Here is a 21,637-nt window from a genome sequence, read left to right as displayed (position 1 = left end):
GGCCCTTGGTCCAAGGCTGTTGTTTGGGCAGGCTGCCCGAGAGTGGGCTGGAAAGCTGGAAGGTTCAGCAGGAAATCTGCTTGGTAGGTATCAGCATGGCCTGTGTCTGTCAGAAGATTTACTGGCATGTACAGGTTTTCACAAAGCATTTATTCTTTAAATATGCTTTATTTAAAAAAAAATAAAAATCAGGGGGGTTAATTTTTTATTTTTTTTTTTTTTTACTGGCTCTGGTCAGGAAATATTGCAAGCGTAGTCAGCTGGAGTGTAGAATATATGAGCTGTTCATTTGATTCAGTGGTCATGAATGTAGGCTAGCCATGGCTGCAAGCTGTTGATATGCTTCTGTTCACCAGCAAAGGCTGGAAACTACAGGTATAAAACTCGGCCCAAATTTGCCACCAAAGGTGTTCCTGAAAATCCTGCTGCCTGCAGGAGAAGCTGAGTGCATGTACCTATCCACAGGGGGAAATCAGAAAGCTGTAGTACAAGTCTGCAGTTAGTAACAAAGCTTTGAATCCAAGTTCCTCCCCCTTTTAAAGTGAGCAAGTACAGGAGAGCACTTCCATTTTCTGACTTTTGGTGCACGAGCTGCCATTTTAACAACAAACCTTGCTTCTCTAAGTTGGAAAGGTGAATATCTTAAAGGTGAACCTCTTACCAAATTCTTCTGTGTTTCCAAAATAGCTTGATATTGTTGACTGACTTCAGAACTACATGGTGATATAGTTACATGGCCTCAGTTTTAAACTGATCATATACTATAAACTTTACCTAAGTTGATAGTAGCAAGATCAACATTTATACCTGCATATTGTTCCAAAATAAACTATGGAAATCCTTTTACTCTTCTACAGAACCAGTTATTTAATTTCATATGATTAATTTTCATTCAGGATTTTTTTACAAATTGTTTTGAGGATTAGTTTTTTTACTGAAAAAAAAAAATAAGTTAGGGAAAGAACAGTCTAATCTGGTTATCTAGTTTGAGAAATTGTAAACCTCTTCCAGTAGTTACTTTGCTGGAAGAACTAAGGCGCATTTGTTAGGACCAGCATAAAAGACTTTCAAGAATGGCTGGTCTCCAGTAGGTACCAAATATCTAGACCTTACTTATGTCTGGCTGAAAGCTCTGCCTAAGATAGTAACATGCAAGATGCCTCACATCATGTACACCCCCATTGACAGTAGAGGACGTTATTGAGTGTTGTGGTGATCAACAGTATCCACAAGGCACTTTCCTAACTACTGCTTTCTAAAGAGTTTTCTTTTTATCATGATTATAGCATAGTAATTAAATGAAGAATCTTGTTCAGTTTAGAATTACTGAATATGTAAAGTATATGGCAAATGAATATGTAGAGCACAGTCATGTCTTATCTGAGTGATACCAAACTAGGCTCCCTAAACTGTCACTAACTTGCATCCATCCAGCAACTATAAAATGGTTGTGGGCACTGCCCTTCAGAAAAGAATGCCTGCTTTTTTCTAAGAGAATCCAGTGTCATGGCACTATACACTTTCCAGGTCTCCTGTGCCTTGATGGCAAGGTAGTTGTATTTTGTCGTGCAGCATGTTCAAAGAGCAGTTTTGTCCTTTTCTCCTGTCTTGAAAATGTGCAGGTAATGAATAGATTTTTCTACTCCCCCAAACCCTGTTTTATGGAGGAAATCAGTCTTTTCACATCATTTGGGCCTCCAGCTTTTTGTTGACATTTTACTTCATGCATGAGTTTGGATGTAAGGCTCTGTGAGATGACTCTGTGCTATTGTGAGCTCATCCTGAATCTCACATTCCATTCACCTAGGCCACCTGTAGCCTTCTGGCAGTTACAGAAACTTTCTACCAGTGCAGAGCTTTTATGGGACCTCCTGTAAGGGCAGAATTCAAAGCTGTCTTCACAGGAAGGTCAAGTTGTTCAACCACATTCACTAACACACTACTTAGTCCATATTTAGTCCTTTCTTATGTATGGCAAGTATATTATCTTTAATCGTATTGTTACTTGGTAACAAAGTTGATCTCATAATTATTCTACTTTTTAATTACAGTTCTTGTTCATTTGCATTTTAATTACTGTTCTTGTTCATTTGCTTTTCAAAGTCAAGGGCTCCATGGTACAAGTTCTGCTTGAGAAACACATGTGGCGTTCCCCAGGGATTGTATTCCATCATAGCACTCAAGTTACTTGTTTTACATATCCATCCTAGCCTAAGTGTGAAGAAATTTGAATTGTTTCAAAGTGTAATGTAATCAAATAATGGAGTTTATCCTAAGGTAGGATTGGCAGCTCCAGTACAGAGGGAAGAACAGCAGTTACTTGGTTTTGCTATGTGGAATAGATGGTCTTCCCACTGCATGTCTCTTTTGTCACATCAGGCTAAATGAACTTGCCCATGGTGTTGCTTTCTAAAAGCAGAGGTCAGTTTGCTGATTAAGGGTAAGAAGTAGAAATGCCTGGAATTATTTAATTGGTCAATGACTAAAGTTGCTTTACTTTCTGGCAATTAGGTTATGCTGGAAAACAGACATGCTTCATATCACTGCATGTGCAGCTTAGCAAGTCACTTCTAATTCTGCTAGTGAATCTTCAGAAGTTCAGAACAGAAGTAGTATACAAAAAATAGAAATGTGTCACAACATAGGGAACAGTCCTTGCAGGGTGCTGCTGGCATAGTCATCAGCCAAGCAGCCATTCCTTGGTGAAAGAATGGCTTTCAGGGTATTGTTTTTCTCAGGTGACATATGGTACTATTTTTATGTGTTTAATAGGACTGTTTATTTCCAGGCTAGGATGGTGTGACATAGTACTTCCTGCAAATCTTTGTTATCATCTTTCATTTACATGAACAGAGCAGCTTTTGAATGCAAGTTTAGTCTAATTTCTCAATGGTCTTTCAGCCACTGTCAGCCTCTTGTTTCGCAGAGTTAAGCATGCTAACATCTCTGCTTCAGAAATGTTTTTTGAAAGGTAGGATTTAAAAGTTGAGTGGAACTCCCACAGTTCTCATCTCTCTGGCTTCTGCTGTGATACTCAGTGATGATCCTCAGCACGGTTGTCCCTCTTTCTTTTATCTTGTCTTTCCAGTTCTTGCGGTGGTTAAGAGGATGTCAGAGCCTATCTGGAGTTTATGATGAGTGAGTCTGAGTTTTTTCCTTTTACAAAAGCCCCTAAAATCCTCTTCTTTGTGGGTCTGTTCCAGTTACTGTGCATCCAGTTGCGTTTCTGGTGAAGGTGTCTATATCCTCATTCATATCCAGCATCATGTTGCCATGAGAAACTGTGCCTTGCAGACAGTGTTGGTTTAGGGTTGGACAAAGGCAGCCTCTCTTCCAAAACTAACTGGGGCAAGTTTGGTTAAATTCCTAAGTTTCAGTCCTGGCTCCATGGGAAGTTCTGAGACATCTACTCTGTGTTCTGGTATTTGAACATGGTCGCACAGTGGCATCCTTTGCCTTGAGGCGTGGTCTTGGCGTCTGTCACACAGGGATCCCCTACAACATTTCAGTGTAGCTCAGACTAGAAGTTTCTTTTTAATTGAAAAGATATAACTCCAGCAACAAAGGACTGAGCACTTGTTTCTGTTGCATGGTTTTGGTGGTCATGTTTGTACCATTAGTATCTGGTATGATGAGACATTAGCTTTCCTAACTGACACAAGTGGTTGTCCTGGCAAAGTCCTTGAAGGAATATCATTAGCTTGGAAATGCCATTGGCCATGCAGCAGGGGCCAGTCTCCTGTTACAGTCAGTAACAAGCCAGGGCCCAGTGGGGCTGCAGTGCTGGTTCTGCCTGAGATGCAAACCACACTCCCAGCTGTTGGTGGCTGCTGCCATCCACAGCACTTTGAGCGAGAGCCAACCCTCACCACCCCTCCCCAGCACAGCCCGGGCGATTATCTTCTGCCTTCTATGAGTAGCCTACTGGTTAAGCTGCAAGTAGTTTGAATTACTTTGAATTTCCTGGCCTCAAATCTTGACCAGTGGCTCTGTTTAGTGAGAAGAAATACTTGCAGCCATGTTTTTAAAGTACATGGGTTAGATTCATTCTTGTAGGGAAAAAGAGAGCATCTAGTGTTTCCATACGTGCTGTAGGCCAACACTAAACTCCTATAAAAATCCCACCAAGATTGTGTATACATACATGGGAGATGTATGTATAATATTTGATGAATTTTTTTAAGCAGATAGAGGGGTTTGTACAGTGAGAAAATGTGTGAATCACCTTAATTCTTTAATTTTAAAAATTTCCTCTAGATCAGCAGAATCTTTGGGGGGGAAGGGTAGGAAGATCATCTCTAGATCCAGTCTTATTGTTTGGGCTATTACAGCTGTCAAAAGTTAATTCTCAAGTTATCTTCTCTGCAAGATAGCTGTATAGTATAACGAATTAAGATTGAGCTCTTTTTGGAAATTTATAAACTTGTTGAAATGACAGAGAGCTCATGTGGCATACAAGGTCAGTTGTTATGTTATATATAACTTCTTGTTTTCATCTCCTACTGTTCTTGCAGGGAACTAAAAATGTTTTAGACAACAGATGTGGAACACTTGAAATATTTGGAATGTGTGGGAATATACTGAGGGACCACCTGTCCTGCGACGTGAAAGACAGGATTGGTTTGTGAGCATTATTGGTTACTCCTGCAGTGAACAGAAGGACTCATACATTAAAAGAAAAGTAGAATGAAAACAATGGGATACTAGGTTGACTTAACTCAAGGAAACATGGGGAAGAAAGTTGAATCCACAAGTTAAATACTTCTTAATAATTAGCCAATAATCCACATTTGAGTTTCCCTTAATTAGTGTAGCCTGGAGCAGTTTCTCAGTCTTAGGAAGCTCATGGTTAAGAAGAAAATAAACAGAATTTATCTGATTTAGCCTAAAATAAGGTATTTTATTTATTGTTTGACTACTTCCACTAGTCAGATCCTATCTATTTAGTTACTAATTAATGATTACAACTAGTAATGACTACATTGGCTGTCCTTTGAAACCAACAAAAATCCCACAAATTATTTACACATTGTAGAAAACTATGGTTTTAATAATAATTGCTGAGGATGTTGAGGTGGCTTGTTCCTGGTGTCTATTTTTCTACACTTTTACTACTTATTGACTAAAGTAAACAAATGCTGTTTCACAGATGAGGGAGCAAAGGCGCAGATAGGATCAGTATGTAGCATTTGCATTTCTTCATTTGGAATTCTGGCATGTGAGCACCCACAGTTCTTTATTATCTTTTTCCTTCAATGATTTTTAAAAAGGAGGATATTAAAATTGAGATGATAGCCACTTCCCCGCCTCAGGGAAGGATTGTGAAGATAGTTAATGTTTATACCTTATACCCCCTCTTTCCCTCCCTGCAACTGTAGTGTGAAACTGCCACTGCTCTGGTCCCCACTACAGTGAAAAGGAAAGGTATCCATGCTCAGTGCTTCTGCCACAGGCGAGCTCTGCCTGGGAAACAGGCAATACCTCAAGCTCTGCCTTAAGCATAAAAATTATACAGGAAATCAGAGAGAAATTCACAAACTGAGATTCATCCCTTGCTCTATGGACTTTGGAAACAGTGAAGTCTGGTTACCGTTAATGGCTCGGGTTCCTCTTTAAATTTTGGGTGTGGACACGAAGCTGTCCTTCAAAACTGAAATCTCTATGTGGTAGCACATATCCAGAGTCGGTGAATGAAACAGCTGTTGGTGCACTCTCTTGGTAAGATTAATAGAAAAGTCAGGACACACATTAGCAATGTTTCCCACAGTAGGTACAATTTTCCCTGCCCTTAGATATAATGGCTTTCAGCTGGATTCTATGCAAACAAATTGCAGATACTGTGAGAGCCACAACTTCAAATTTCTCAGCCTTTTTGCATGCAAAAACCCAGCATTAATTATGCGATTTTATGTTTAGAGTTCTTCATAGTTTGCTGGAGGGATGTCTTTGTGATTAAAGGAAGCAGGTTTCATTGAGCCAGACTTGAGCTCTGGTCTGTCCTCTTTTTCACCTCCCCTCAGGGCAAAGACCAACAGCTTGAGGGTGACCCCTTCAAGAAGTTTTACCGAAAAGGAAGATGAGAAAGGCTGGACAGGCTCTTTCTAATGCTCTGCGCTGGAGCCAGGAAAAGGCAGCTGTTTCTAGCCTTTCTGATGTTTGGGGGTTTTTTTGGGTTTTGTTTTTGGTTGTTTTTTTTCCCTTTCCGGGTGGCTGGGATCTGGGCTTGCTGCCATATCTGTTTGTCTGTCTGTCTCATGTTGTTTTTCTCAGAGAGCTTCAGAGGCCAGTTGCCCATAGTCAGTTGCTGGGAACAGAGGTTGTTCCTTGTATCGTCTTAACTCTCCATGCCAGAGTGTTCATGCTTGAATAGGAAACAGCGAGATCTGTCAAAATAGCCCTTTTCTTTAGGGCTTTGAGGCTGCATTCTCCATGGCCATCTGTTCCCTTTCACCCTTTTGGACAATGTTGCTATTTGAAACGAACCACTCTTTGCTCTCTCCCTTTCCCTTTGCCCTCCCTCTGCCCCCCCAAATCTGGGGAAAAAAAATTGTTTCTGGCCCTGACTGGCCTCTGGAGGATTCAACCATTTTATAGTCCAAGGATTAAAAGTGGTATTTTGCAATTTTTTATTTTTCACTGACTTTAAAAAATTTAATACATCTCAGGAGAGAAGAGTCACTGTAGTCAAAAGATCATTTTGGATTTATGCATTAGTCCCCACAGAGCACTTCGGTGTCTTGTCGCTGCCTGATGCAGACTACCGTGAAAATTTGGCACATCTTGGAATATTTTGCATTATAGCAGGAACGGAAGGAGCCTCCTATATTTAAGGCTGTATAACTGTTTCCCTTCTAACCCTCTGTCTTCAGTCAGAAAAGCTTATTGGGATGAAATTTTCCAGTCTTGGTTGTTGCCAAAATTGAATTTATTTGCTTAATTCAGATAAAGTAAGTAATTTCTTTTTGAGAATGAGACGAAGAAAAAAAGCGTATACCTCCCTCCTCTGCTGCAGGATGGGCAGCTGTGCTGTGAAGAGAGGGACTGACTAGCTGGGAAACTCCTGGAAAATCTGCATCAGTTAGAGAGTGAAGCCAGACCCCTGTAATCGTCAGTCATTTTAACATCCTGCATGTTTTATACTGCCTCTGTGTGTGTGTTTGCCTAAGCACATAAATATATATGTATTTTCAGCTTTGGAGATGAGTCAGTTCTGAGCAGTGAGTCCTGTACTGTACATGTACTGAAATGTTTTGTCATACGTCTTCTGTTGAGAGGAAACACATTTTCTATACATGGGTATGTTGGCTGTGCAACAAAAAAAATGTGAAAGTGCCCAATTAATTTATGTTGAAGAAAGCTACTCCAAGCTGTGTTTTGAAGGTACTCTGAATATTCAGATACATCTGCTAGGTCTATATGTAGGGTTTGCTGGGCTAGCCAAAAAGATACTTTGTCAGAGAAGAGGCTGCATCCTTCATCTTGAGTTATAAACTGCTCTGTGCTGAGAAATAGATACAACCAGAGAAACCTATATTGGCAAGTACAGACTTGTGGTTAAATACCAGTTAAGAAATGCCACAGTCAACTGTGATGATACTCATTTTGAGAAATAATTGAGTCCATTGTTCTGTGTTTGAAAGGCAGAGTTGAAATTGCACATAGCGGTTTTTTACATTTAATATTTTCTAACTTTTATGTTCTTAGTCATACAAGCAAAACATTCTTCCAGTTCAGCTTTTGTGATTGATAGTATTAAGCATTTGGCCAAATCTGAACTCCAGATGTGAACAGCTGTAATTTGCAAACAGACATCTCTAGCCCCCATATGTTTGGCTGGCCTCTGTTTCCATGTTGCAGGCTGAAGGACGATTGCTTCCTTCTGGGATTTCAGTTTTGATAACTCTGGCTCATGATCCAAGCTTTACAGCTCTAAGATTGTTCTTTATATTTACACCTAGAGGGAATTCTTGCTACTGTAATGTATGGGAGCAGTGGTAAGAATGCCGAAGGCTAAATTTTCAAACAAATTATGGTGGTCATCATGCAAAGTAAAGCAGTTTGCTCTGTTTGAATTGCGATATCAACCTGAAGTACTATTTAACACTGATTTTTAAACATAGTCCTTGTGGTTATCAGCCTCACTGTGGAGTTTTAGTTATTGCATGTTTCAACTCTCTGTATAAAGAAGTTGTCACTCACCAAATTTGAAAATTACTTGGAAAGCTACTACTAAAAGTAAAAGATACTACCAAAATACTCTCCTGTGCTCAGGAGTGAAAAGGACATATAACTTAATTCACTAGTTCAAAGCCACGTTACTGGGCTATGATCAGAAATTGATACTTGTTTAGACATTTTATGCTGAGTTTATTGAGAAAATCCAGCCCAGTGGAGGCTGACTGTCAGCATTAGTGTTAATTGAGGAAACTCAGGTGCTGGCAGTGACCCGACTATAGTAGCACAATGCTCTCTGTGGCTCCTTAGCAGAATATATTTACCTAGGAAGATATTAGTGCTATTGAAAACTAACTTGTATACATCTACTGTCCTTTTCTGTCTGCCATGTAGGCACACACCATCAGCCCACTCCTTAAGAGATGGGCAGCTGTGTCAGAAACACCCTTGGTAAGTTAGTACTAATTGGTACTTTCATTGGCCAGTTTGCTGGAGAACTCATTGTGCAACTGGACTCTCTCTCCCTCCTACCCCCATCACCCTTCCACACCATGACTCTGAATTTAAGGTTCATTTGCAGGCTGAAGTGCTGCTGCTTTTGCCTGCACTGTGACAGTTTCCTGGGTATGAGAGCTAAATTGCCATGACACTGTTTCTTTACCAAGACATATTTTATGGAAAAAAAAAAATGTAGACTATGGGAATTATCTGCCTCTCAGACCGCAGCATCCTATAACACGACCATATTGCTGTGAACTGCATTGTGAAACTCACTGCAGTTTCAGAGCTGTATCTCACTCACCTGCCCCCAGCTGTATTAGCTTTTGTGCTGCCTTTCTGGGATTCAGACATTTAGGCTTCCAGGCTTCAGGCTATGTTGGCAGGGTGAGTGTGACAGCGGGCTTATTCACTTCTAGTCTGGAAAGTTTGGAAGTGGCAAGTCCAGATGATGGGTAAACACTAGCAGAGGCTGATGAAGTTTAGCAGCTGAGATTAACCATCCTGGGAAAGTCAGATAAGATAATGCCATGGCTGTGTAGGTCAGAAGGCTGAGGCTTGCAGCATGCGAGGCTTCAGTTGCTCTGACAGTGGGATTCTAAATCTCTTTTCTTTATTCAAGCCTTAAGGGACCTATATACATGTAATTCTAGCATTCTGCCCCCTCCCTCCTACATACCTTCTGATTAATATCATGATCTGTTTAATTCCCTGAGGGAACTTAAGCAAAAAAATTACAGCAATAACTTGTAGCATGATTGGTGAAGTGATAATTAAAAGCATTTTCTGGATCACAGGGTCCTAGCATTGCCAGATGCCATGATTGGGCAAGCCTTGTTTTTTAACCTATGCATCCTTTATATGTGCAGGCAGGCAAAATTCCAGATCTGGGTTGTTTGGGGTTTTTTTTTCCTCCCTTAGCTCAATGGTTTGTGATTTTATTTTCTAGTTTTGGAGAGACAGGAAGAAGTGACTGCATAGGAGAGGTTCAAAAGAAGAAGCTGCTTTGTTTTAATGGCGAGCAATGAGGGAAAGAACTCTGGATATGGAGAGAGTGGTGCAAATTAGTATAATTGTAGATTTTAGAAAAGGAGGGAATTTCTCAAAGACTGCTGTTAGGGGAAGGACATTTAGCTGAGGGGTAAAAAATTTATCTTCAGTTACAGAAAGGAATTGACTTATCTGATTTCTCCTACTTGTTCTTCACCATCCCTCCCACCAACTTGCTACTTGTTCTGGCATTTGCAGTAGCACTGCAGCAATGATAGAGAGCTGGAAACTCATCATTTTTTAATGTGCTGTCAGGTGACAGAGGCAGAACATTTTCACCAGAAAAAAGAAATATCTGTTCCCAAGGCTCTCAATTCCACAATTCCCTGATTTGGGCTTTGTTTCAGGTGCTGTAAACCACCAGCTGTCTTCCCACCTCCACAGATCTCCTGAGACCTGATTGTTTTGGTCATGGCTGGTAGATTGTCTGGCAAGAAATCAGACCAGCTGGATTTTTTCATTTCTTAATGTCAATTCCTCCTTTAGGTCATCAGGCAGGAGTCTCAGTACTAGCATATGTGTGTTTCTCATTCTTAACTCAGAAGAGAATTGACATGAACTCACCAATGAGTTCAATGAGGGAATGAGATCTGGTATAAAACACATTGGTAACAGTAGGCATGCTGGTGTGGGATTAAAAGTAAACCAGCATCTCTCCAGTTCTCTGGTGAACCCTTCCTAAATTTTGATCTGCATAAAGGTCCCTGCTGATTTTTTGGGAGTACAATAATGGTTAACATTACTTTTTTGAAAAAGTTTGTAATGTTTTATGGAGAATACTCCAAGTCCTTATTTATTCACAGTTTTTCTGGCCTGTCACATATTTTGGTGTATTTTCCCTCATCCCTGAGGGAAGAAAGATTCTTTGTAAGTGGGGAATAATCAGCAGTAGCTAAGAGACTTGTAATCTGTAATTCTCATGAAAAGATGATCTTTAGGTCAGGAACTATCTTTTTGTTCTCTATTTGTCTAGTGGTTTGCATGTTGAAGATGGGAGCTCTAGGAGTTGTTGCAATGGAAATAATGAATGACTGGAAAAAAGACGGCAAAAAGCACCTTAATCTTGTTCTAATATCAGATTAACTGTGTAAAAATCACCCAGAATGTGTACACTGAAAGACATAAATATGATAAACAAAAAAGTGTGAAAACTCACCTGTTTAGGGCATAAGAGAGAAATAAACTCTGTTGTCCAAAATGAGAAGTGGGCTCAATCCCTTTCTATTGCATTCACTGTTTGACTCCATCAGAACTTTGCACCTGGAGTCTATAACTGGCAGTTTTTGGTCTCTTGATGATGATGACTGAATTGTGCAGCCTGTTTAGTGTAATCTCAAGTTGGCACATAACACATTTGTTGGTTTTTTTTAAGCGGGGATTAGTAGGGGTTTAAGCTTAATTGCTTTGTTTGCTAAGTATATTTTGATGACTGTGCTATGAAAAAAAAAGGAAAACTAAATTACATGTCATTGATTACTGAACAATTCCAGCTTCCAGAAAAAATATTTCTACTTAATTAAAATTTGAAGTAATATGGAAATAATCTGGGGGAAGGAGGGGGGCAGTGTAATTTGTAAAGATTCAGAGCTAGGAGGTTCTTAGAAGTAAACCTGCCAGATTCCCTCTCATAAAAAAAGGAAGAGCATAAGCATTTTAAAAGTTAGAATTTTCACATGGCTAGTTTTGTGGCCAAGCTTGATTTCTTAGAGCAGCAACTGTTTTTCCTGCCATATGTCCTAAATAATAAAAGACTATATGAAGTCAGTAGTTTGCTTTGAGACATAGCTTAGCTGAGCAGCACAGAGAGTGAGACAGTCACCACTGTAGGGTAAGTGAATCAGAATCACCTTTTAACTTAAGAAGAAGAACTTAAGAAGAACTTAAGAAGAACTGTGGAGAAGGGCTGAAGATGGCAGAAGCCAGCAGTGGGAGTATGAAGAGCGCTGTGGTTAGTTACTTCACAGATGAGTTTGGCCTGTGGGTTGTTTTTTATTGTGTGATGGGTTTTTCCACCATTGCATATTTTTATACTTGTACTTTCTGAGTAGGTGACAATGGAAAAATAGATTAGGGGTTGAAGGGGATTTTTTTTCTTCTTTTTCTTCTGGTCTCATTGTTAGAGATCTGCACCAAAAATACAGACTAAATGCAATGCAGGTGAAAAGTAGTGGTCTTTGAGCTCTGCCTGTGAACCGGAAAGCTGCACAGCCTGAGTGAGAGGCAAAGTACTTTTATTCTTATTGCATGGTGTGCTGTTTTTATTAAGCTCAGTATTTTAATTCTTTATAAATATTTTCTTTGTACTTTCAGACAGTTTTTTTTCCTTCTTTTTGATAGGACAGGCTTTTATCAAGATGGTTGGATGTTAAGATTTGAAAGATCTGGGAACTTGTTGCTTTACTATTTTGTTATTTCACTGTCATTTTGTTCATCAATCCATTTTTAACATTTGATGAGAAAATATTTTCAAATTACCAACTGATAGAAATTGCAAAGGGCACAGAGTTGGGGATGGACCTGCCCAAAGGCAATGATACATCCATCTGGGAAGAAAAAAGTCAATATGTGAGAACATGGACAAGGTGGTACAAGGAACATACTGGGTTTTTTTAATCAAGACTATAATCACATTCTGCCGGCAAGGACTTCTTGCATTTAAAAAAACTGTTTTGTTTGTTTCATTTGGTTGAAGATACTGGGCTAGTTGTCCAGATTTTCCTAGAATAAGAAATTAATGGAACTGAAGTGACTTTATGATTAAATCGCCTTCCAACATACTTGAAACAATTGGGACTTGTTTACATGAGGATTTAGTGTGTAAAATGTACCACCCTATATGCAGAGGACAAGGTCTTTGAGACCAGGTCTGTACTTGCAATGCTCTGGTTGGACATACTAGAGTAATTCCAGGAGCAGTATTGAGCTGAATAGCTTAAATCCTGCTGTTCCTTCCAATGAAAAAGGGAAGGTGAAAAAAAATCACTTTCCCTGTCCCGCCTATATGTGTCATTCCTCTCTGTGACAGGAAAGTTACTTATAGAAAGTTTGTTTTAATTGCATTGATAGGGAGAAACTAAATTAATCTTGTTCTCATGTGTAAGTAGGGCCAAGTGTTGTGGGCAAGATCTACTGACAGCTCCTTCCTGGGCATGGGAGCCCCAGTGCAAACCTCTTCTGCTTGGAAGCAGTACTGCAGGCCTCTGCTGAAGTCACCCTTTCATCTTTGTTTTTCCCCTGGTTGTGGAGAGGCATTTACTTTGCATTTGACTCAGACCACAAGCAGCTTTATTTTCACTTGTGACAGCTGTTCAGTGAAAGTGAAGCAGCCAGTTCCTCCTCTGTGTTTGCAGTCCAGAACAGATATGGTGTCTTCTGTCTCTGCCAGTGCACTGGAAAGTTCAGCTTCACAGGAGACAGTGGAACAGGCACCTCATACAGTCCTTGGCCTGTCTGCTTTGAAGATTAGTTTCATGTTATTTTTTTGGTGTGAGAAAGGAGAGAGTGTTTACAGGAATTGAAATCACCCATTTTACTAGAGGTGGACCTGATACAGAAAGCTGGGAGTTGTTCAGATATCTTCTCCCAGCCTTCTGACATTGACCTTCACCTCCCCATGCTGGGCACCCACTCCCTTACTGCATACATACGGTGTCACCTTTCTCTCATCTGTATGTCAGCTCTGTTTTCTTACTTTCCCTAATCCCTGCACTCCCTGTATCACCTGGGTCATGAGCAGAAACCATGATGCCAGCAGTGACTGGAGTAAGAGCTGGCTTTAAGCGCACTGGAGAGACTGGAAGTGCTGCCCATCAGCTGACTGCAGGTGCTGTGGAAGCATCCAGCCCACAGCATGGGTAAGCACTCCATACCACTCTGCAGTGGCTCAGGCTGGAGAGTTTGGGGACCTCTGAGCAGAGACTGAAGTCTTATAAACTTGTTTTCTTCGTGGGCCAATGTTGGCGTAATACTCCCATCTCTAAGTAAGAAAATGTCAGGGTTTGGAAGCACAAGGCAATTCATGCTGGAAAAAAAAATCACTCTCTCTGAACAGTGTTATTTATCTACTTCCTTTGTCCAGTTCATTAATGTCTAAGTAGTGGTTGAAATAACAGAACAGATTAAGTCCAAGGTTTTTTTAAGGCCATGTTTCAACATAAATCTGTTTTCTTAACATATCCTCTTTCCTTCCTCTGAGACATTTACTATCTTTTTGTGTTTAGAGCAAGAAGAAGGAATGCAGCATATGTTGTCACTGCCCTTGAACTTCTTTGCAAAGCTGGCACTGCTTCCTCCTGTTTGCTTCACTTCTTGTTTTACCTCTCTATCTGCCTAATGCATCAGTTCGCAGGAGGATCCCTTATAAAATGGAAATCTTTCCAGTGAGACATTCCCTTCCGTCTTGCAAAAAGTCTTTGCTGTAAATTTGCTCCAGGTTTGCCAGCTACTTTGCACCAAAGTCATAAATTTTAATAACTTTAAATGATAAGTCATTAATTTTAATAAATTTTAATTAGAAGAGGATTTGCCCTCTTCAGATAGGGGCTGACACAGTATGGTACAGTGTGCTTTCCTCCTGTATAATAAAATAAAATAAATTACAGCAATTAGCTTGTTCTGCCACAAACCATACAAATATAGCATTTCTGTTCACTTTGGGATGGGTTTTTGGCCTAAATTTAGGAATTTATGAATCCATTAGGAATGCAGAATTAGGAATTGCTATGGAGTGATATCGCCACAGTGTAATAGCAGCAGGTTCCAAGCATTTAACCATTTAATGCCTGGTTCAGGATTGCAACAGCAAGATGTTACTCCTTCTGTTACCTAATAGCAGATACATGATTTGAGGAAAGTTTGGATGTGAATTTTCTGGCTGTTTTATGCCAGCACTAGCTACTTCTGGAATATCTGGGCCCTTTGTAGTGAGGGGCCCACAAGCAGGGGTGCTGAATTGCTTCTTGGTGGTGTGGAATGGTGGCTCCCAGCTTTAAACTGGGGTACAGTTATGTCAGTTGTGTACACCCACCAGAACTTGTATTTAGTGGCCTCACTCAAATTTTGTGATTCTTACTCATTTCTAACAGGGTAAGGAGAGAAGGACTGTGTTGACTGCAGCTTATTCCACATGAAAGGTTTGCGAAACTTTAAAGCTGCTTCAGTGTCTTATACTCCATTATCCTGTTTGTACAGTAATAGCATTTTACTTCTGTGGTGTTAGCACAAACCCAGAAATTTATAGAACTTAATGAACTTAATTAAGTAACTTGCTTTGAGTCATTTTAAGGGAATGGAACACAGACCTCCCAGCACCCTGTTTTAACACTTGAGAGTGTTCACTCCTTCAGCTGGAAAATTAAATCCAAAACATAGATGAAGATAAATTATTCTTGTTAGCACATCTACCTTCCCAACAAAGATGGTCTAGACTAATTAACAGAATAGCATTCCTAATACTGAAGGTTCCAGTTAGATGCTTTGGTGAGTTATTCAGGTGGAAGTTTGCTACTTATTTTTTTTAAGTACAAGAAAGCAGCCATCCTCGCTGGCACAACTGTTCAGACTAAAGGGGTGTTCTGGAGAACATGCTATTGTGCATGTCCCAGTGAGCTCCTGTGATGTGGGAAGTAATTCAGACAAGTACAGAGTCCAGACTCTTATCAAACTATTGGCTTGAACCTGGTGCCTCACTCCTTTCTTTTGTAGACCTTAAACTTCTAAAGACCTAATCCAAATCCAGTTGATGTTAATTGAACCTTTTATTACTTGGGGAAGTTTTGAGGTCTTTGGCTGCATCCTGTAGAGCACTGCAATCATTCCAGGCATTTCTCTCCCACCTGCTGCTGTCTTCTACCTAATGCAGAGGTGTCCTTCTCATTTCTTGCAACTACCAGCAGCAATATAAATAATGATTATCATTACATGCCAACACTTTTGGTCTTATTCTTTAATGGTATTTTTCTAAAATAAAAGCTTTAGTGAATCAAGAAACTATGCTCTTGTTGTGAATAGTTAGAAGGGCAGGTAGGGGGGAAGTAACAAAGCCCACTTCCTTGCAGATGTAAAAGTAATGAAGTGTTTTGAACCTGAACCTTTCAGAAGCTCTGCTGGGCTACAAGATGACTGTCATCTCAGTACAGTTTTGCTAGTACTTATAATTTAGATTTCAACATTAACTGTTGCATTACAGATCATTTCGATGGAAACATAAGACAGCTTTATTACAGTGTCTGCTCTAACTTTCAGTGACTTAGTTGACAAGGATTTCATAACTGTCCTGGGAAAGCAATCTTGTTTGTTGCCTGATAGATGACAGGAAGTTACCTGACTTCAAATCTAACTGTGTCTCATTCACTCATGGCTTTTTAACAGTATGGACTGTCTACCTCAAACAGTTCAATTTTGAAATTGCACGTGATCATTTATACCCACATAACAACTAGGATTTTATTTCTGAATTTCAGGGGTTTGTCTGTCTCACTCTGTTCTTGAAGTGTCATTTGAAGTGCAAACAAGGCACCCATCAATCTGTTCACCTTGCAGAGAACTTATGATGGGTAAAGATGAAGGTCTCAGGCACCTGCCTGCCTGTCTATGTGTACGTGTGCATGTGTGGGTCTCTGGTTTCAGCCTGAGCAAGCTGAGTGCAATGGCAGTTAAGCAAGCTGCATCATGTGGCATTATTGGAAACACTTGTTTATGTTGTCATTGCTGATTCCAGCAAAATCCATTTTCCTTCAGGGTTATATAAAGTTCAAATGATTTCAGAGACAGCAGAATGGTAATTACAGCTAAGGGGCTCTCTTCTTTTCAAATCTTAGAAATAAGTGCAGATGTCTGATGGCATGAATCAGTATTCTGATTTTTAGGTCAGAGTATTGTGGTAGCACATTCTGCTCTTTTAGATTCCCTGTTTGTTACGTCATTATAGACTGTGACTCTGCTGGTCTGCTTCCCTCTCCTCTGTGCTCAGAGAAAGCTGATTTGTGTGGGGATAGAGTAGCTAAAGAGGAGTAGGCAAGTGTCCCATGGGCATGGTTCACCCCTAGATATTTAGAAAATATACTGGTCTCTCCAAGAAGGTAGGTAATACTTTGCAACATCTCCTTAATTCTTGGCACTTATTGTTGATATCAGAGGGTGAGATAGAGAGCTCACACTACCGTTGTATAAAAGCATCAGAAAGGTAGGAAATTAATGCAGTGCCATCTCTTCAGTGCTATTTGTAATTACCTGGCTTAGGAAATAATCTAAGATGTCTGACAAAGTTTCAATGCTGAACCCTTTTCTGTGCCACAGTCCTGATGCAGTTTCTATCATGTTTATCTTCAGGATCTTCTGTGAGTGGGAAGAAGGATTCTGGTTGTGTGACAGCAGCCCTTGGCAACACGTGGAGTCACAGCGTCAACACTAGGCTCATACTACAATACCATGACTTGCCAACAAGACAGGTGAGAACTTGACAACAAAAAAAAGAATTTAAATAAAGCTACACCAGCAGTGCTTGGACAGATGGGCTGTGTCCTTCAGCCTCTCTGGTTAAGCTACATGTGTTGAGAACGTGGCACTCGAGAGCCCAATCGCTTATTTGGGGTGCAGGTCCATCAGTGTCCTCTGGTTTTGAGAGATGACCATCACTGGAGTGTCTCTGTGTGTTAGGATGGGCCTTTATGAGTCACACCTTGTACAGACATACAAGTTTCTTGAGCCTTTAGTGCATTCTACTTTGTGGAGATTAAAGGTAAAGTTCTTTCCTGCAAAGGAATTTTAGGACAGGAGAAGAAACCTAGTCTTTTCATTGCCGTGGTTGTTTTGCTGTCATTCTGTCCACTCTTTGTGCCCAGTTTCAGCTGTGCCTGTTAGGACAGGGAGCACTCTGTTTTCTGACTGCTGTTTGGGAGTAGAAGCTTGCTGCCTGCACCAGCAAGCTTAACATTGAGCAGTAACTATGGTACCAATTTCCCAGAAGTATGCCTGCAGGTAGGAGAATAGTTACCCTTTTCACTGAGGGATTTTATGCTTTTAAGTGAAACATAGTAGCATCTTTTACTGCAATCTTCACCTCTTAATTTAAAAACCTATGAAAAACTGGGAGAAAAGACATTTGGGGTATGATTGAGGGAACGACATTTTTTTGTTTTTAAAAACATCATAATGCATGATTTCATCTGTCCCTTGGGATATCTGTGGTTATAATCTCTTTTGGCTTTGTCTGTTCTGTTTTGGCATTGATGTAACTCTTTCCAAAGGCTGTGACCCTCAGTCTTAATGTTATTGATTTTCTGCCAGTTAAAGTAGAGAGCTGTCAGAAGAATTGCTGCATGATATTTGTACCATCTTTCTCCTATACCATTACTACCCATGTGCATTCAAATTGGTGCTCCTGGGTTTACTGTCACAACACAAAGTTTCTTGCTTTTAGATTGCAGTCTTTAGAGCCAGAGGAGAGGAAGCCATCTGGTTTTATTAGAAAATTATATATTAGAAGTAAAATTATAATGATAGCACTCCTGTTTCTTCAAGTAGTGGGCACCTTGAAGCAGCTGTAGCCCTCTGGACTTTGGGGCAGAAGTTTAAGTGTGTCAGATGCAGGCAGAAAAGGCATCTTCTGTACTCACTTCTAAAGGCTATGCATAGAAATATGCTCTTACTGCTGCTGGTGGTAGAAATGTTCTTATGTACTGCTTCTTATTTTGGTCTTTAATGAGTTCTCCTTTTCTACAAAAATACTAAGTTCTGCAAAATACAAAGCTGTTCATAAATTTCCTGGATCACTTCAGAGTTACATGAGAGGTGCAGTTGGCAGAGGGTAAAGGGCAGAAACTGGGCTCTGTGCTAGTTCATGATGCACAAAGGCAACTAAAATGGATTAAGAACATTCCTCTGGTGGTGGAAAAAGGGAGCAGTTTTCCTAAAGAACATTCAGATATTACATGTAGTTTTTCCTGATTTTGTTTGAGAAGTAATAGATCGCAAGTGTATGAAAAGTTGTGTTCAAGCCTTTAAAATTATGGTCTGCTTAGCAGAGTTTTCCTCTCTTACTGACTGGATTTATCAGTGCACCACCTTGCTTACAAGTGAAGCTATGGGTTCATTCTGTTTCAATTAAGCAAAGGAACTAAAGCTACGGCAAAGGAAAACACCCTTAAAGTAAATGTTAGCATATATTATTAAAACCAAAGTAATTTGAAACAGAAGTGTGATATAAATAATGATGCACCTGTGAAGTCCATGACTGAAATGGGATATATCCATGATGTCTTGTAGGTATTTTCCTGTTGCTGATACGTGTGTCCTTTTTTCAGATAAATTCTCTTTCTTGAACTCAGAAGTCTTTCAGCTAGACATGCAGTTTCCAGTTAGAGGAAGGCATCTAGAGTTACCCTACCTGTCGCAGGCAGCACTGTATTGATCAAATTACCATCATTTTACACACCTATGCTCCTTTATAATTGCTTTATACCTGCTTTCAGAAATGAGCTGTGAATAAAGGTGCCTCAGTTCTTGAGATGCCATTTCAGTCATCATAAAGTGGTTCTGCCAGGAGGTATTAGATATCAGTGCTTTGAAAGCCAGTGCTTTTTAAAGAAGCTTAACATGAAGATTCAAAAATTACAAAGTCAGTAATCACATTTATAAATTCTCATAATGTATTTTCAAAAAAGAAAACAAAACAAAAAGCAAAACCAATTTTTAAAAAAAAAAAACAACCAAAAAGCTGGGATTGTCTACAGTCTTGGTTCTAAAGTGAAATTTTGCCCCAGGAAATTACTGAAAGCACAAAGTTGGTCCAGAATTTTGGGGGAAGAGTAGTTTCAAAACTAAGTTTTTCCTGTTTTTCCACATTTGTAACCTTGCAGAATCAATACTGTATAAGGAATAAGCTGTGTTTCCATGAAATCACAGCAACTTCATATGGTTGGTGATTGCCCATCTCTTGAATTTATTGAGGTCTCCCTGCAAGGCCTCCATGTCTTCTAGGGAGTCAACAGCTCCTCACAATTCAGTGCCATTGGCAGACTTACTTAGTATCCCTTTGAATCCTGTGCCCAAGTCATTAATGAAGATGTTGAAGAGCACAGGGCTGAGGATGGAGCCCTGCAGAACCCCACTAGTGACAGGTCCCCAGTCTGATGTCACCCCATTCACTACAACCCTTTGTGCCTGACCTGCGAGCCAGCTGCTCACCAGCACATGATGTGTTTATCTCTGTGCCCTATTTGTCCAAAAGGACACCAAAAGCGTTGCTGAAGTCCAAGAAGATTACATCTGCTGGCTTTCCTAGGTCATTTAGGTAGGTTACCCTGTTGTAGAAGGAAATCAGGCTCCACAAGCAGGACTTTCCCCTTATGGAACCATGCTGGCTGTGATCAATGTCCCTGTTGTTTTCCAGGTGTTTTTCAGTACTTCCCACAATAATCTTTTCCATTATTTTACCAGGCACTGAATTGAGACTGACAGGCCTGTAGTTTCTGAGGTCCTCCTTCTTGGCCTTCTTGAAAATCAGGATAATGTTTGCCAGCTTCCTGTCAGGTCCTCTCAGGATTCCCAAGACTGCTGAAAGTCATTGAGAGAGGCTTTGTGATGACATCAGCTAGTTCCTCAGATGAGTCCCATCAGGCCCATAGATTTGTAGCGATCCAGCTGAAGCAGCAGATCCCACACAATTTCAGGGTCAGCTGGGAATTGAACATTCTCACAGGCATGGTCCTCTAGCTCAGGGCTAGAGGCCCCTGTGGCCTATCATCTGTGTTGAAGATGGAGGCAAAGAATGCATTTAAACACCTCTGCCTTGTCCACATCCTTGTTTATGAGGTTGACAGTCCTCATCCTGTAATGGGATGCTGTTATTTCTGCACTGCCTTTTGCCATTAACGTATTTGAAAAAAACTCTTTTTATTGTCCCCCACAGTTCTGGCCTGCTTTATCTGGCCTGCTTTATCTCCAGTTGAGCTTTGACCACACCAATTTCCCCCTACCATGGCTAACAGCATTTCTATATTCTTCCCATGTCACCTGACCTTACTTCCACCAGGCATACACCTCCCTTTTCCTTCCACAGTGGATACAATTTGTTTTTTCAAAAGGTGGAATTCATTCTTTAGTCAGTCACTTGATCTCCAGAATATTCTCTTTCTGGATCTACTTTCTCTCTTTCTTTCCCTGGAGGAGCTGGAGCAGTGATGACAGTCTGAGACACTTTCCCATATTATATCTGACTTCCAAGGTAGTAGAGCCAGCGTGCCAATCCTTGCTGCAGAATCCCACCCATCAAGAGAAAAAGCACCTCTTGAGAAGCACTGGGCCAAGGATGGTATCCTTAAAAACACAGAGTGATAATGTGATTGTTCAGGAAGATTTGAGCAAGCAGTTTTCTGGAGCTATGGTATCTCCTGGACAGCCCACTGGGCTGCTAGGTGCTTGTTCTTAGTCATGCAGTATTTGTTTCTGGGAAAACTCACGGACACAGTCCCTGTTCCTAAAACCTTGGGAATGCCAGGGCAGCAGGTGGCAGAGCAAGTATGTTACAAGCCTTAGGAAACTGAACATAGAGTTTCTGCACAGTTGGCATTTTTTTATATATTAAGTAAAAATTTTGTTTTGTTTGTCTAGTAGATATTTTCCAGCCAACTATCCCTTTTTCCACCCCACCCTTCCTATGTCTGGTGAACATTAATAAGAGCAGCCAGTTCAGCAAAGTAATGAAATTTCTGGGATGTCCTGCCTGCCTGAAAATCAGTTAGGTCTGCTTTATTACTAGAATAGGAACAGCTTTCTGAACAAACAGATGAACTTTGCTATTTTGATTCCTTCTAGAAGCCAGGGTTCTGGTTTTTGTTTCCTTCAGGACAGAAGCAACACCACTGGGCGAGGGCCAAAAGAGATTTCCAGTCTGCCTTTAAATTCATTATGTCAC

The 21,637-nt window shown here is 40.3% G+C and overlaps 1 protein-coding gene across 5 annotated transcripts in view; it reads left to right on the top strand.

Annotated features, from left to right (window-relative positions):
* The window catches only part of RAD51B (RAD51 paralog B), a 402,616-nt gene that overhangs the window by 230,265 nt on the left and 150,714 nt on the right, over positions 1-21,637 (top strand). For all 5 annotated transcript variants that reach the window (XM_088057766.1, XM_005520365.3, XM_088057765.1 and 2 more), the window contains exon 9: positions 17,053-17,171. In XM_088057766.1, the coding sequence (XP_087913892.1) occupies positions 17,053-17,171 (119 nt within the window). The remainder of the gene's footprint in view (positions 1-17,052; positions 17,172-21,637) is intronic.

This window comes from Pseudopodoces humilis, chromosome 7 (genome assembly GCF_049639895.1).
Source record: "Pseudopodoces humilis isolate 2021_Gansu_Grassland_sample_001 chromosome 7, ASM4963989v1, whole genome shotgun sequence".
Taxonomy (NCBI): Eukaryota; Metazoa; Chordata; class Aves; order Passeriformes; family Paridae; genus Pseudopodoces; species Pseudopodoces humilis.
This window is presented reverse-complemented; position numbering and strand designations above follow the sequence as displayed.